At 43.4% G+C, this 15,306-nt stretch overlaps 1 protein-coding gene across 1 annotated transcript in view; it reads right to left on the minus strand.

Annotated features, from left to right (window-relative positions):
- LOC311109449 (ubiquitin-protein ligase E3C-like) overlaps window positions 1-13,575 on the minus strand; it is a 34,098-nt gene extending 20,523 nt beyond the window's left edge. The window contains exons 1-14 of the mRNA XM_084152349.1: window positions 13,450-13,575; window positions 12,462-12,624; window positions 11,920-11,973; window positions 11,741-11,815; window positions 11,376-11,522; window positions 11,115-11,230; window positions 10,723-10,880; window positions 10,426-10,591; window positions 9,082-9,302; window positions 8,688-8,839; window positions 8,045-8,235; window positions 2,491-2,577; window positions 2,040-2,203; window positions 708-934 (exon numbers count right to left, since the gene is read on the minus strand). Of these exons, the coding sequence (XP_084008475.1) occupies window positions 708-934; window positions 2,040-2,203; window positions 2,491-2,577; window positions 8,045-8,235; window positions 8,688-8,839; window positions 9,082-9,302; window positions 10,426-10,591; window positions 10,723-10,880; window positions 11,115-11,230; window positions 11,376-11,522; window positions 11,741-11,815; window positions 11,920-11,973; window positions 12,462-12,530 (1,827 nt within the window). The 5' untranslated portion in view covers window positions 12,531-12,624; window positions 13,450-13,575. The remainder of the gene's footprint in view (window positions 1-707; window positions 935-2,039; window positions 2,204-2,490; window positions 2,578-8,044; window positions 8,236-8,687; window positions 8,840-9,081; window positions 9,303-10,425; window positions 10,592-10,722; window positions 10,881-11,114; window positions 11,231-11,375; window positions 11,523-11,740; window positions 11,816-11,919; window positions 11,974-12,461; window positions 12,625-13,449) is intronic.
- Window positions 13,576-15,306: the final 1,731 nt, after the last annotated feature.

Here is a 15,306-nt window from a genome sequence, read left to right on the forward strand (position 1 = left end):
TTTGAAATTGTGAAAATGATGATAATGCCCTTTTAGTGTAAGAGCTGTTTGAAAAGACCCCCTGAAACTTCAGGCTGTTTTGGTGGGATGGAGTTTTGGCTTTCCATGGTGACATCACTATGCGGTAAATTAGTTAATAGACCAATAAGAAGTTACAAACCCCTTTGCCAATAACAGCTAGTTTTCAGTTTTTCCCATCCCCGCTAAGACCCACTCCCAGACAGTCCTAACTCTTGCTTCATTTTGACCATTTTGACCATTTTACAATCACAGTAAGGTACTTAATTGTTACCCAGAAATTATTGGATAGTGAGATAAAAACGGCTGCATTGTACTTTTAAAGAGGGCTTTCAAGAGGACACTGAATACACTAGCATGTAACCATTTCCAAATCCGTTACAGGTGCCTCTGTGAGAGTGAGGACTCAAGCCAGTTGGGAGGCATCTAAATGTTGGATGATGAAACAAGTTTTCGGAACTATTTTGCAAACATAGGACCCTATCAAATCCCTCAATTAGATGTGGAGCCATTGCCTGGGTCGCATTCACTAGGAGCAAAACGGAACCAAATGGGTCAAAAAGCGGAGGGACTACCTGAACTTGTCCAATAAGAATAGCTTATTTGCGTTTCCCGTTGCAAAACATTTTGCTACAGTGTGACTAATGAATACGACCCTGACCATGCTGGGGCGATGGGTGGGCATTCACCTTGAATAGCTGGACCCAACGTTTCTGCTCGGCCTGGATGCGCTGCTGCACCTCTGTGTTGGTCTTGACGCCCACGCTGCGGAAGGCGGCCATGTACTCCTCGCGGTGCTCCGTCTTGGTTTCTGGGTAGGCCAGCTTGATAATGCCCAGACACGCGTCCCTTAGTAACCGAGACAAGGTCACCAGCTCGGACAATGTGAACGGCATCATGGACGTATTGCTGTGGCCTGAAAATGGGTGGACGGAGAAATGGATGGTTGTTCACAACCACTCAGCCATTGAACACAATGCAGGCAACGTTTTCCTCTCTCAAAGACAACTGCACTGTGAGCTAAAGCACTAAGTTATATTATAATTATGCAGCACAACTTTTGTTCCAATTTCCATGAGAAAAAACTTTAGTTCAACCGGAGATTTGGTAAAAAGCGTGATTTACACACCACACACAATGCAATCGTGAGGTAAAGTATCGTAGCTCCCGTTATTTAGAATGTTCCCTGTGTGTTAGTTCACAGCACAGCTGTCTTTGCCAGGGGAAAATGAGACCCTACATCTCTTACTGATGTTGCCCACTGAATATTACCCACAGGGAAGGATGTTGTGCAGGAACAATGTGGTGTAGTGGAAAATTAGTGAGACTATCCATCTGGATACAAATACACTAACTTTCCATGACATAAACTGACCAGGTGAATCCAGGTTGAACCTATGATCCCTTATTGATCCGCTTCAGTTAAAGAAGGATTTTTAAGCTTTGAGACAATTGAGACATGGATTGTGTATGAGTGCCATTCAGAGGGTGAATGGGCAAGACAATATTTAAGTGCCTTTGAACGAGGTATGGTAGTAGGTGCCAGGTGCGCCGGTTTGTGTCAAGAACTGCAATGCTGCTGGGTTTTTCACGCTCAACAATTTCCCGTGTGTATCAAGAATGGTCCACCAACCAATGGACATCCAGCCAACTTGACAACTGTGGGAAGCATTGGAGTCAACATGGGCCAGCATCCCTGTGGAACACTTTGGACACCTTGTAGAGTCCATGCCCCAACGAATTGAGGCTGTTCTGAGGGCAAAAGGGGGTGCAACTCAATATTAGGAAGGTGTCCTTAAATGATTTGTACACTCAGTGTACATGTGTAGAAGCCTTTAAATTCAAAGTAAAATGCAATGTCAGCTTCACACTGATTCAAAACAAGAGGCAGGTGATTTTGAGACTAGGGCTGTGTCCCAAATGGCACTCTGTGGGCATTGGTCAAAAGTAGTACATAGGGAATATGATGCCATTTGGGATGCAAGCTTGGAGCTACAATGTGGAAGGAGGGAGTGGCCTACCATGACCTTCCATGGGGTAGCCAAAGAACTCGCTGTCGTGCACGGAGATGAGCGAGTGACTGAAGAGGGAACTGAAGAGATAGAAGAGGGGGATGATGCGATTGGAGTCTTCCAGAGACATGGGAGACCCCCGGGAGATGACCTGCAGCAGCGGAACCATGGACCTGGGAGGAGAGAAGAAGAGAGACTCACTATATTTACCTGTGAATTTATGCCAATGGGGCACATTGAATTGACTTACATACGCCGAGAGCCCATCAAGGTCCATCACTGTGTTCAGGGATGCATATATCAAGTGTCTCAAAGCAGGAGTTCTGATTTAGGATCAGTTTGGCCTTTTAGATCACAATGAATAAGATTACATGGACAGGGAGGACCTGATCCTAGATCAGCACTCCTAAACCGAGACACTTGATACATACAGCCCCTGAACGACATTCAATCAACTCACCCTGTGATCATTTTGGTAGTCATGGACTGTATCAGGTGCCAGAGATGTCTCAGGAAACGTGCGTTGAACGCTAAACTGTACAGAAGCCTGGAGGGGACAAAATAAAAAGACATAGGCCTAAAAACAGAGCTAAAAAGATACATATGCCAAAAGGGTTGACAATGTACTTGTCTGTCAGTAAACGTATACATCGCTCTCTGCCTCGATGCCCTCCAAGGCGGAGATCGTTAACATTGGCCAATTAACCAGAGGACACAAATAAAGAGGGAAAAATACTAATAAAAGCTGTTGAACAGCAGCATCCCCCAGGAATTTTCTTTCTTGGCCCTTTCTCTCCCACTTCATTCTCCGCGACGAAAAAAGATTAAACGTCCCATTAAGCTTTATTTAGACGAGGCACCTTCCATTAGTAAACTAGTTGCTGGCAAGGAGGAGCTCGGCCCTGGGTCATAAACAGGCCCTCTGGCTTCCTGTAGGAGCCCCATTTAACTTAATGGCAACAGGGGGACAATAGAGGAGAAGGGGGGGGGGGGCATAGCCCTCACAATGACCTCGGAGCGCCAGCATGCTTCCACACTCTCCCCAAATTACATGAAAACACTGGAGAAGGAAGGAGGGAGGGGGTGGGTGAGCCACTGGCTGCATCCCGATGGCAACCTATTCTCTATAGTGCCCTATGGGCCCTGGTCAAAAGTAGCCCACTATGTAGGGAATAGGGTGCCATTTGGAACGCAGCCACTGAGTCCTCATCCCGACACTCCGGCCAGCCTAACTAACGGCCCATGGCACCCGGGTGTGAAGGTGCTCTTTGTTCAAGTGTGTGCGCGCTCCTTTAGATCGTTCCTGCTAGATTGTGTGTGTGTTTCTTTAACACCAGGTAACACTAATGCAGTAATTCAGTTTAAAACAAAATAAAAGCCCCTGGCTTATAATGGGCCTCTGTCTAAAGAGATACGGTATTGTCACCTATAAGGAAGCCTGTTAAGGGCAGGCAATCTCCTTCTATTCACATGTTGAGAGGTAAAGGTTGACGTAATGTATTGTATTTATGTTAATCACCTCTTTTTGACCCCAAACAACTATTAAAATATAACCAACAACAAAAAAACATAGCCTATTAAAATGTGGAATAAAGACATTATATTTTTAAGAAAAAAAGCAACAAAACAAGAGATGATGCAAAACTAATTTCTGAATTACATTTACATTTACATTTTAGTCATTTAGCAGACGCTCTTATCCAGAGCGACTTACAGTTAGTGAATACATATTTTTTTTTTATACTGGCCCCCTGTGGGAATCGAACCCACAACCCTGGCGTTGCAAACGCCATGCTCTATCAACTGAGCTACATCCCTGCCGGCCATTCCCTCCCCTACCCTGGACGACGCTGGGCCAATTGTGCGCCGCCCATGAGTCTCCCGGTCGCGGCCGGCTGCGACAGAGCCTGGATTCGAACCAGGATCTCTAGTGACACAGTTAGCACTGCGATGCAGTGCCTTAGACCACTGCGCCACTCAGGAATGGGAAGTGGATGGAATCTCACATAAATAAACTAATGTTGGTGTCGGCCTCCAATATCTATGTGTACGTCCCAAATGGCACCCTATTCCCTATATAGTGTACTACTTTTAACCATGGCCCATTGGGCTCTGGTCAAAAGTTGTGTACTATATAGGAAATAGGGTGCCATTTGGGGCACACACACACGTTCACCATTGAGCAGCAGAGATGATTTGAAAGGCAGAAAATTAAAATGATCCTTCTGGGGGGTAAAACGAGTGACAACTCTTTATATGTTTGATAAATAGTTTCTGCCAAGGCCCCCCATCCGTCAGTACAAGAGGAGGACGGGAGCCGGGTATGGCATAGTGCTCTGGGCCTTTACAGTGTGCGGCCGGGTGTTTGATTGAAATGGGCAACAAAGCAATAAAATGCTGACTGACAGCCTGATATACAGCCTGCTAGAAGCCAAAGCTCCCCTTCAATCACGGAATGAAGGCACTAATAAACACAATCACAGACATCAAAAGGGGTTGCGTGTGTCTGTGTGTGTGTCCATAACAATTACCTTGATGGCCAAAACAGATTATTTTATGTAGACATAATGCAAGAATTTACGTATGTTCGCAGAAAAATAGAAAACTAGGCTAAATAAAAAGGGAAAAGGCTGGATTCAATCTGTAGCGCTGAAGAGCTGCGCTACAGTGCAATAGAAATGTAATGTTCCTGCATTAGCGGAGGTTGCATTCACGGTAAACGCTGCATATGTCAGCTCAATCGAAAATTACCTTTATATTTCAATCGCGGCCAAATAGTAATTTGATAATAATCGCCTTTATTTATGTGAAACTAGCTTAATTCATAAAGGCCTGTGAGTTAGTGCCAGTGGCAGAAAGAGTTTGTGTTCTTAATGCCCGAGCGTCATTATCGCATGTAAACTCCACAATCACAGCAATCGCTCAAAAACAAATTAAGGACAGAGGCTTGCTAGCACTTACAGTTGTCAGTGACCATCAGTTAGCGACAGAGCCACCTCAGGCCAAGGCTAAATAACAATCAAAGTGAAATTACACCAAATACCAAACATTAAACAATTAACTTGAAATTACACCCATTTAGCCTACCAACACCAAAGACAAAGATTATCGCTACCAAAACCAAACCGGTGTGAACTACCAAAATTGAATTGAAGAGCTCTAATAAGAAGGAAGCAAAGAAAAAGGTAGGTGCATTTTTACGAGATACATATTTATTCAAGGCATTGCGCTGGGCTGGCCGTCGAACAGGAGGTGGGAGACGGGAGGGCCGGCTGAGCAGACTAGCTCTTTTTTTAAACGCAGTAAATCAGGCCCGGGATGCAATCTGCTCCCTTTAGCCTCTTGTAAAGCTATCCCATCCACTTCGCCACTAATTAATCTTCCTCAGTGAGCTAATTATTTTGTACAGATATCCGATAATGATTGAGGACAAGAGGTAAGATTTATGGTAAAATCAGTTGGACGAAAGGAAGCTGTAAAAATGAGAGAAAATACTTAGGGAGGAGGATTCTAGGCCTATTCCACCAACTGATTTGGTAAGCAAATCAATGCATCTTCTCTAGTGTCGTTTTTGGGAGACATTTGTGTTCTAAAGGTTAGCTTGAATGTTGCCTGAATCAAGTCTAGCATGAGATCAGACAGGATTGTATTCCTTAGTGCACAACAGTGGAGGCTCCTCAGAGGAGGAAGGGGAGGACCATCCTCCTCAGTGAATTTCATAAAAATTGTAATTGTAAAACATTAAATAAGTAATCATTTTTTAGATAAAACTACACTAAATATAATCACGTTACCAAATCATTGATTAAAACACACTATTTTGCAAAGAAGGTCTACAGTAGCCTCAACAGCACTCTGTAGGATAGCACCATGGTGTAGCCGGAAGACAGCTAGCTTCCGTCATCCTCTGGGTACATTGGACAAAACCTAGGAGGCTCATGGTTCTCACCCCCTTCCATAGAATTACACAGTAATTATGACAACTTCTGGAGGACGTCCTCCAGCCTATCAGAGCTGTGGCAGCATGAACTGACACGTTGTCCACCCAATCAAAGGATCAGATAATTAATCTAGTACTGAAGCATAAGCTACAGCTAGCTAGCACTGCAGTATGTACAATGTGGTGAGTAGTTGACTCAGAGAGAAAAATACAATAGTTTAACAGTTTAACAAATTAATTTCTTCTTTTTTTAAACTTTCAGTTTCACTTAGCTAGCAAATGCAGCTAGTTAGTTTAGCCTACTGAAACACCCTGCTCAAACAGAGGGATGCTATGTTAGCTAGCTGGCTATGACTTTCCAACACAACACTGGAACTCTTCCAAGTCAAGGTATGCTTTTGGTATTACTCATTTATTGCCACCGGGGCCCGCCGGTGTAACTGCTTACTGACTGTACACTAACGTTACTGCATGATTGTAGCGGGTTTACTAACGCGTTAGTTCTATTAGCTATGTTACTTTAGCTAATATGGTGACAATGATGTAGGCTGTGTGTAGCGGTTTGGCTTGGAAAGGTTTTTTCGCCTGGTCACATACAGCTGATGTGTTGTGCATTGAAGTCCACAAGCGAAGGGACAAGGTGAGAGGAGGAGAGTGCATAGAAGGAATACAACATGGCTGCTATGAAAGTGAACTGTGTTTATGCGTATTCAGGGGTGTATTCATTCCGCCGATTCTGTTGAAAAAGTTTCTTAAACAGAAGCAAACGGAACAAAACAGGGATAAACATACCTGAATTTGTCCAATAGAAACTCTCGTTTGCAACTGTTAGACTAATGATTACACCCCTATATCAAATAGATGCAGGCAAGAGTGTGCAAGGCGGTATTGAATGTCACTGTCGGCTCAAATTTGGCTCTCGACCTGTGTGCACCTACGTTGTAAACTTTCATTCATAGGCTAGGTTGTAGCAACCTCATGATGGGTACAGGGATAATTTGAGTATCATGTAGTAGCCTAAACCTATTGCATTGAACTGGGTGAATGGAATATGAATGAGAGTCATCCAATATGCTGTAATAGAAATAAGGCCATGCTCATGAAAATAATATCGTCCTCCCTCATCTTAAACGGCACTGACCGCCACTGGTGCACACCATTGCTAACCATCAAACATTTTTGCAACTTAAAACATTTTGCAACGAAGACAAGGGTTTATTATTGGACAAATTCAGGTAGACTTTCTCCCGTTCCAGCCTGTTTGCTTTCTAGTGAATACGACCAAGGTAACTCTCCAGCCCTAAACAATAGTCACCTTTATTGTTGCCCACCCTGTAAAAGGTGAGAACAACGCATCAGTAATGATAAGACTGAAATAACACGCTCACTCTCTCATCCCCACAGTACGGACAGGTAGTGTCTTCCATTGGCTCTACTAACTATTAACCAGAGGGTTTGAGACTGAGAGACCCTCTGTATGTGCCATAAAGCCCAGGGAAGAGCCCCTCGTTCAGCCACGGCAGCAGCCATCTCCCCCTCTCACATCCTGCCCTTATACAATCAACCCAATCAGCCAGTCCAGCGCTAATTACCCTAATCGAGGAGTGACAGCTTCAGAGCTTCCCTGACATCCTAGTACTTCCTCCACCGGTTGTAAACGCCACTCGGGCGAAGACGACAGATAACGGCTGTGCTTCTTCATCGCGATTCACATTAGTTGCTTACAACTTTAAACTAAATGCTGATTCTGAACACCAATTTTCATGATGTCAAAAAATATATAAAAAAAGGCTTCACATAAAGTTCCTGTAAAATGACTTAATAGACTAAATATTCATTAAAATTGTAGCGAAATAAAAGTTTTGAAACTACTAAATGCGAGGATAAAACAAAAAGTGGTTATTCTAGCACCGTAGATACATGTAAAACCTTAGGTGTGGCACTCTATTCCCTTTATAGTGCACTACTTTGACCAAGGCCTGTAGGGCTCTGGTCAAAAGGAGTGCACTATATAGGGAAAAGGGTGCCATTTGGGACGCATGCATTGTAACTGGATCCGATGTAGAACACTGACCTGACTTTGGGCACCATCATGCGGTGCTGCACCATGAGTGTGTGGCAAATGGAGGCCATCATGGTGAAGACCTCTTCGCTGGCAGAGTCCCTCCACACCAGGTTGAGCAGCGCGTTGGTCTGCTGCTTGGTGTCCAGCTTGTGGACGCATTCCTCCGTGATCAGCTGCACCGATATCCGATAACTGTCGTGCTGGAACGATCGAGAACACACGGAATAGGTTTGAGTGAGTTGTTTCAGTAAGAATAGCAGGGCCTGTATTCATAAAGCGTCAGTAGGATCTAGGATCAGTTCTGCCATTTCGATCATAATGGAGCAGATCGTTTGGCCAGGTCGCGGACCAGATCAGCCCTCCTACTCTGAGACGCTTTATGAATACGGGCCCAGGTGTTTATAGTGAGGTGCCTAGGGGCAGTGTGGATAAGGCTGTGGTCTGCTACTCGTGTGAAATACCTCTAATCAGATGTTAGCCGTTTTCATTTGAAAGTGTTGCCTGTGAAGTAGAAGGGCATTCTGAACTATATGCATTACCTGTAACCTGCAGAGTACTATCCCTGGATTTCAGTGTGTTACCTGTATTGACACATTAGTGGTGTGTGTGTGTTCCACCAGTGTTTAGTGGTGTGTGTGTGTTAGCTAGCTACCTGTGTGGACGGAGCCTGGATGTTAGTGTCCTCCTCGTCCTCTGAGTCACTGATTATCTCCGGCCTGCTGGTGCTCTCTGACACGGGGAGGAGAGGTAGGAGGGTCTGCAGAGCTCGCAGGTACAGGTGGAGGCCCTCCTCTGATAGGGAACCTGCACACACACACGCATTACTACAAACACTTCCTATCACCATCAAAAAAAATTCTGGTCATTCCCTCCAAATCCTCTGTCAGTATCTTCTGGTACACAAGAGTACAATTCCCCACACACTGGACACAAAGCCTGTGTCCCAAATGGCACCCTATTACCTACATAGTGCACTACGTTACACAGAGCCCTATGGGAATAGGGTGCCATTTTGGACGCATCCAAAGCGTATCCCTGACACTTACCTAGGCAGGTCTCCCCGGCCGAGAGGACAAAGTAGAAGAGCCACGGCGCCTGTTTCTGCGCCGCTGCAGAGGAGACTACGGTGGCCTGCAGGGAGCCCAGGAAGGCCTCGAAGGGGAAGTGGAGGCGCGGGTCGGACAGCGCCGGAATAAAGAAGTGAAAGATCTGCTCCGTGAATGGCGCCGAGATGAACTCCTCCGTGAAGGCTGCAAACACATACTGCCTGTGGAACCAGAGAGGGAGGGAGGGAGGGAGAGAAATTGATTGTCATTACATTACATTCTCCACACTGTAAAATGGATGAGTTGGTTTTAAATGTTCACTACATACATGATAATGACATTGGATTAAGCTATTGATCACAAATCAAAATGTACAAATATGTTACACTATGACGAATAAACATATGAACTGCTTAGATTCCACAAAGGCTTTGCTTTTAAAAGGGATAACTTTCAGTTTCAATCTTTAAGTATTTTGTTCACACTGTTAATACCAATCTCCAAAAAGTCAGCAGTCAAGTTTTCAAGATGGAGCACTTTCCGTACAGTGCCAAAATACCGTTTTTGAGTAGTTATTCTTTAAACTCATTCCCCAAACAGGGACAATAGAGTGATTGAGAGAGTAGGTGCCTCCTCCTTTCAGCTCTGTGAGTGCCCCAATATTGTCTTGTCAAACAGAGCAGTTTTTACTGAGTCACTCACATCTGGTGGCCCCGGTCAGATAATTAGCCGTTGGAGTGAGTGTGTACACAACTTCCTCACACCCAGCCTCTGCTTTTCTTCAAAAACAAAAGAACGCCCCCCTCGTTTGTCATTAAGAATGTTTCAAATTGAGTGCAACTAGTCAATATTCTGTACTCCGAGTCTGGGTCAGTTTTATTGCTCGTAAACAGGTTGGTGAAGCAATTACAGTGTCTCCGCCGACTCAAAAGGACAAACAAATGCCCAAAGTTTACATTATCGGTTTACTGCACAATCTTAACAGCATACGCCACAAACAAAGGCATTCCACTCGTGGCTTCTCACTGTGCTCTTTCCCACATGCTCAGCAGTCGCTGATGCCGAGACACTTTGTGTGTGAGGGGGTTTTCATATGTTGGAGGTGAAACTTTTAAGGGGTCTGACTTTAGCACAAAGGGCCTTCTCTCTCTGTGTGTGTTCTGGTTAGTTTTAGGGTTGTTCATTTGTGTGTGCGTGTTTTGGTTTTACAGACGCTACGGCTGCTGTTATAGTAGGGTAAAGTTGATTTTTTTATTTTTCCCCCCCCACTAATGGTTAAGGTTAGGATTGGGGGATGGGAAGCTGATCTGTACCTAGGGAAAACTTCACCCCAGAGTGTTATACCTTGCGCCTGTTGTGCAGGAGGAATAGGTAAAGTGCAGGGGCTTCAGCGTGTGCTCCAGCAGTGTGCTTGCCAAGGGGATAGCGTGTGCTCCAGAGGGCGCGTCACTGTACTCCAGACTGGAAGGGAGCTTGTGATTCACTAGAATATAAAGCGACCTGTAGTACCCTGAGAGACAAAGAGTCAGAGAAAAAGAAAGAGAGCTGATGCAAGATGTCAAATTCAATGGGGCTTGAAAATTTGCATTAACCAAATAAAATGTTATAGTGCACTTCCACAGATATCATCACAATATTTACCTTTCTGTACCATATAGTGCAAAATTTGCTCGATTAACGACGCTACACAATTAACGTCTTGAAGGACAGGAAGATAGGTTCTCTCGGAGGAATAGATCTCCAGCATCCTCATGGGAACGGCAACATTCAAACTGTCATCCTTGCAGGTTTGCAGAAGTCTTGGAGAGAGATGGACAGAGGGTGTTAAGGTGGTGTAATATACTTCATCGATTTGTTTGCCAATGGATGTAGAGTGAAGTTGCCCCTAGAAGCTGATCTTGGGTCAGTTTTGTGTTTTTTTCCACTAATGGTTAAGGTTAGGATTGGAAGAGGGGAAGCTGATCCTAGATCTGTACCAAGGGGAAACTTAATCCCAGAGCGCATTCATGAAGAATAGGTGTAGGCCCCATTACCTGCAGCAGAAGCCAAGGACCCTCTTAATCTGAAACACACACGTCTGTCTCTCTGACCCCAGCAGCAGCTTCACAAACTGCCCATTGTGTTTCACTAGGTTCTGACAAATCCATATCTACGGAGACACAGACAGAAATGTTGTATCATGTTCCCACACGCAAGATGTACATTTTAGTCATTTTAGCATTTAGACATCACATTTTTACACAAGTTTTTCATTAGTTCAACAACACTTTTGCCCGAAAACCATTGGTCCTCACCAATCTCTGAGAGTCCTCACTCTGTCTGTAGAAAAATAGCAGTTGCCTTGTTAAGAGACTGAGACTGGCAGCGTCGGAGATTGGCGGTCCGCCTTCTGACTGTGCCTGGCAGACGCAGCGGTCAAAGTTGCCCCTCTGGATGGCATACTAGAAAACACCAGGGTCAGAGGTCAAACACAGACAGTTATAGGGATGATCCCTTGATATTGTACACAATGAAGTATCTATCAACATTGCCAGCAGCAATAAAAGGTTGTGGAAAAGGGATTGCTGGCAAGATAAGGGAGTGTGGAAGGGAATGGCATTGAAACCCAAGAATGGGTGTTGTCTAATGTCTGTGAGCTTGTTCATAATAGTTGACATACTTGCTGTTTTCGGTCATGGTATCCTCGTATATAGGATTGAATGATAATTGCATTCTTCAATCTTCGTCTTTCATCCTTATTGAAGTTGAAAAACAGAGTCAAGTAAATAAATACACAGCGAAAGTAAATAATGATTGGTTCACATACAAAGCTGGATGATTTTATATCAAAAGGACTACCTCTCTTTTTCTCCTTTCCTCTTGTGTCCGGTGTAGGAGAGATGCTTTTTCCTCCTGAAAGACAAAGTATATTAGCCTGACACGACTAGTAGAGAAATTAAGTCACTAGCTTAGCCTAGGCAGATAATAGTGGCTGCTAGATCTGCACTATCGTCTAGGATTGATGTGCATTCCCGGTAATACACTCATGTCCCCCGTGGACCGGCTCATACATAAAGCATCCTCCATTCAGGCAGCAAAGGTATAATTTTCCTCCTTAACTAGCTTTAATGGCGAGCCGCTGGGAAAAACATTGAAAAATGTGTACTGTATTAATAAAACACCATTTTCTGATTTATGGACAATTTAGGATGTTGCAAACTGCGTTCAGCCAAGGGTGTGCAACATAAATTGTCAGAAAATCCAACAGTGGATTAGTACACATATTTTTCCAGTTTTTTCCCGGATCTAGCGGCTACCTATGCTAACTTATAGCTAGCTATAGAAATAGTAGAGTAGCCATCACTCTACAGCAGGTAAGGTTAATCTCATAGTGGGCTTACCTTTTTACTCGCTCCCCCAAGAGACACCTTGGGTCTTGTTTTGAAATCTCCCTCAAAGCTGAAGCTCATGGTTAGATTTTTTCAAAGAGATTTTTCTAACCATAGATGAAGGATCCTTGACTTGGTTCAATTCAGGACTTTACAAAGTGGGTGCTACAGCAATCTGAGAAATAAAGTAAACAAAACATTCCATTTAATTTCTGGCTAGTTGTCTAATTTAGTACAGTACCGACAACTTGACACCATCCAGAATAAAGCATCAAGATTAAAGCTAACTAGACACATAGCTACAATTGTTAACTAACGTTACACTTCCCACATCTAGAATATTTCTGGTAGGGAAATGGGAAAACCTGTGGAAAGTGTAACTAGCTAGCATGCTTGGCTACAGTAACGTTAGCTAGCTAGCTACAGTAGCTAACGTTATAAAAAATCCCCAACAGACACAAGTGACTTTGACTGGCTACCACAACACATCACCTTTTGTGGGGAAATCACTGTTGCCTTGTAGATGTCTCTAACGCATTATCTACATTGTCAACCATGTTCCGGTTTTATTTATTTGTTAGTTAGGCAACTTAGTTAGCAAACGTCACTCTTGGTTTTCATTGCACAACACCAAAGACAACACTGGACGCTAGGCTAACTGGCTAGCATGCTAGCTAGTTAGGTTAGCTAATGACTCAGCAGCTTGTGTATACATCGCTCTTGGTGATCTGTCTGCCACTGCTTCGTAAATTCAATAGCATTAGATGTACAGACAACCCCAAAGTTACTTTATTCGTGCGTACATGTACATGACTCTTCTGACATTATAGCTAGCTAGCCAGTTAGCAAACGTTAGCTGGCTAGCTAACTTTACGGGACAGGTCGCCTTTCTAGCTAGCTAACGCGTTAACATTAGTAATCATGGCTATCCTCTTGACATCTTTGTTCTAACAGAATAAATCGTTTGGACTAAAAATTAAATTAACTGTATGTTGATTACCTTTGATTAATGAAATGACCAACCGAAATGAAAGAGTACATAAGACTTTTGTGCTATATTAAATGAAACAAAAATGTATTGTTGGCTCCTTCTCCCCTTCTTTCCAGAAACACAACATAAACGGGTACGTCCGCCTCTTCAGAATACTGAAATCCGACTGGACACGCGTTTTAATGCTGAAATGCTATTCGCTGAATGCTATGTCAATAAAACACAGTTTGGCATTATTGGATCTTCTAGCTGGTGCATTCGTGCCTTGGTCCCGGGAGCAACAGGAAACATATGGGATTTTTAGTGGATTTGCTATTCAACTCAACATATGCTGATATTCTTTATAATGCAATAGTAGACAATGGGCCTAGTTCCACTTCAACTAGAAAAGAGAGAAAATAGAAATAGATATGTGGTATGCAATACAATGTTAGCTGCATTGATGGTATACTTTCATGAATGGAAAGAAGACAGGTGTGCTTGTCAAACCTGAAGAATGTTGTTCAAAATTGCATTTAGTCTCTCTAAATTACATATAACCCTACATACTGTCCTATGGCTACCCGGACTATTTGCACTGCCCCCCCCCACCCCATCCTTTTACGCTGCTACTACTCTGTTAATGATTTATGCATAGTCACTTTAACTCTACCCACATGTACATATTACTTCAACTACCTCAACTAGCCGGTGCCCCCGCACATTGACTCTGCACCGGTACCCCCTGTATATATAGCCTCCCTACTGTTGTTTTATTTTACTTCTGCTCTTTTTTTTTCAACACTTTTTTTGTTGTTGTTTTATTTTTACTTTTTTTGTTAAAAATAAATGCACTGTTGGTTAAGGGCTGTAAGTAAGCATTTCACTGTAATGTCTGCACCTGTGGCCAATAAAATTTGATTTGATTTATTTAGAGTTGGATTTGAAACTTCTCCTGTTCACTCAATCTCCCATTTCTGTTCAGAATGATTTATGAGTTTTTGATTTATTTAATCCCTTTTCAGTTTGAAAATAGATATAAACGAACTAATCCAATAATTATCCTGGAGATACTTAAGTCACTCTCCACCCTCCATTATGTCAAAGAAGGTCAAGCATTTATGACATCTTATATGTGCAATTAGACGTCATAATTGTCAAGAATAACTTTTCATTATTTTATTGTTAATTTTCCATCTTAAAACGCATCAACACTATCACAGTTGAACAATTTCGACAAATCACAAATAGTAATATCCCACTGGACAGTGGGCACACTGGTTGTTTCCACTTCACTTCAATGAAATTATGGGTGCGTTCGTAAATTGCGTCCAGTGTGTCAGAGTGCGCTCTGGGTCATTCTTAAATTCAGAGAGTTTCGCTATCGGAGCGTTCAGAGCGCTCTGGCAGATAAGTAGGGTTCCGAGCGTTCTGACCTCACAACCGCAGTCAAGCACTCAAGCTAACTGGCTAAAGTCGCCTAGCTTGCTAGCTACTTCCAGACACAAATGAGCAACACAACTGCGAGAACACCTTACTCTGACCATTTTACTCACCCTAGCAGAGGTGGTTAGGCTTTTTTCATGTTATCTAGAGCGTTGGTGACTAACTGTGCTGCTGGAAACAATTTAATTACGTTTTTTTGCCGACGTTTATGGACACCGGTCATATTCAACGGGTGTTGCGTGTTCGTCAATTCATCAGTTATTCTGTGCTCTGGCACACTCCGACGAGGGTATTCAGAAATCGGAGTAGATAGCCAGAGTGAATTTACGAACGCCTCATATGTTTAACCAACCTGGAATATACCTTGAATTGACGTCTGTGCCCAGTGGGCTAGCTGTTGAGAGTTGCCACAGTAATGGACTTTTGTGCATGTACATATTT

Source organism: Coregonus lavaretus (assembly GCF_964263955.1).
Source record: "Coregonus lavaretus genome assembly, chromosome: 34".
In the NCBI taxonomy this organism is placed as follows: Eukaryota; Metazoa; Chordata; class Actinopteri; order Salmoniformes; family Salmonidae; genus Coregonus; species Coregonus lavaretus.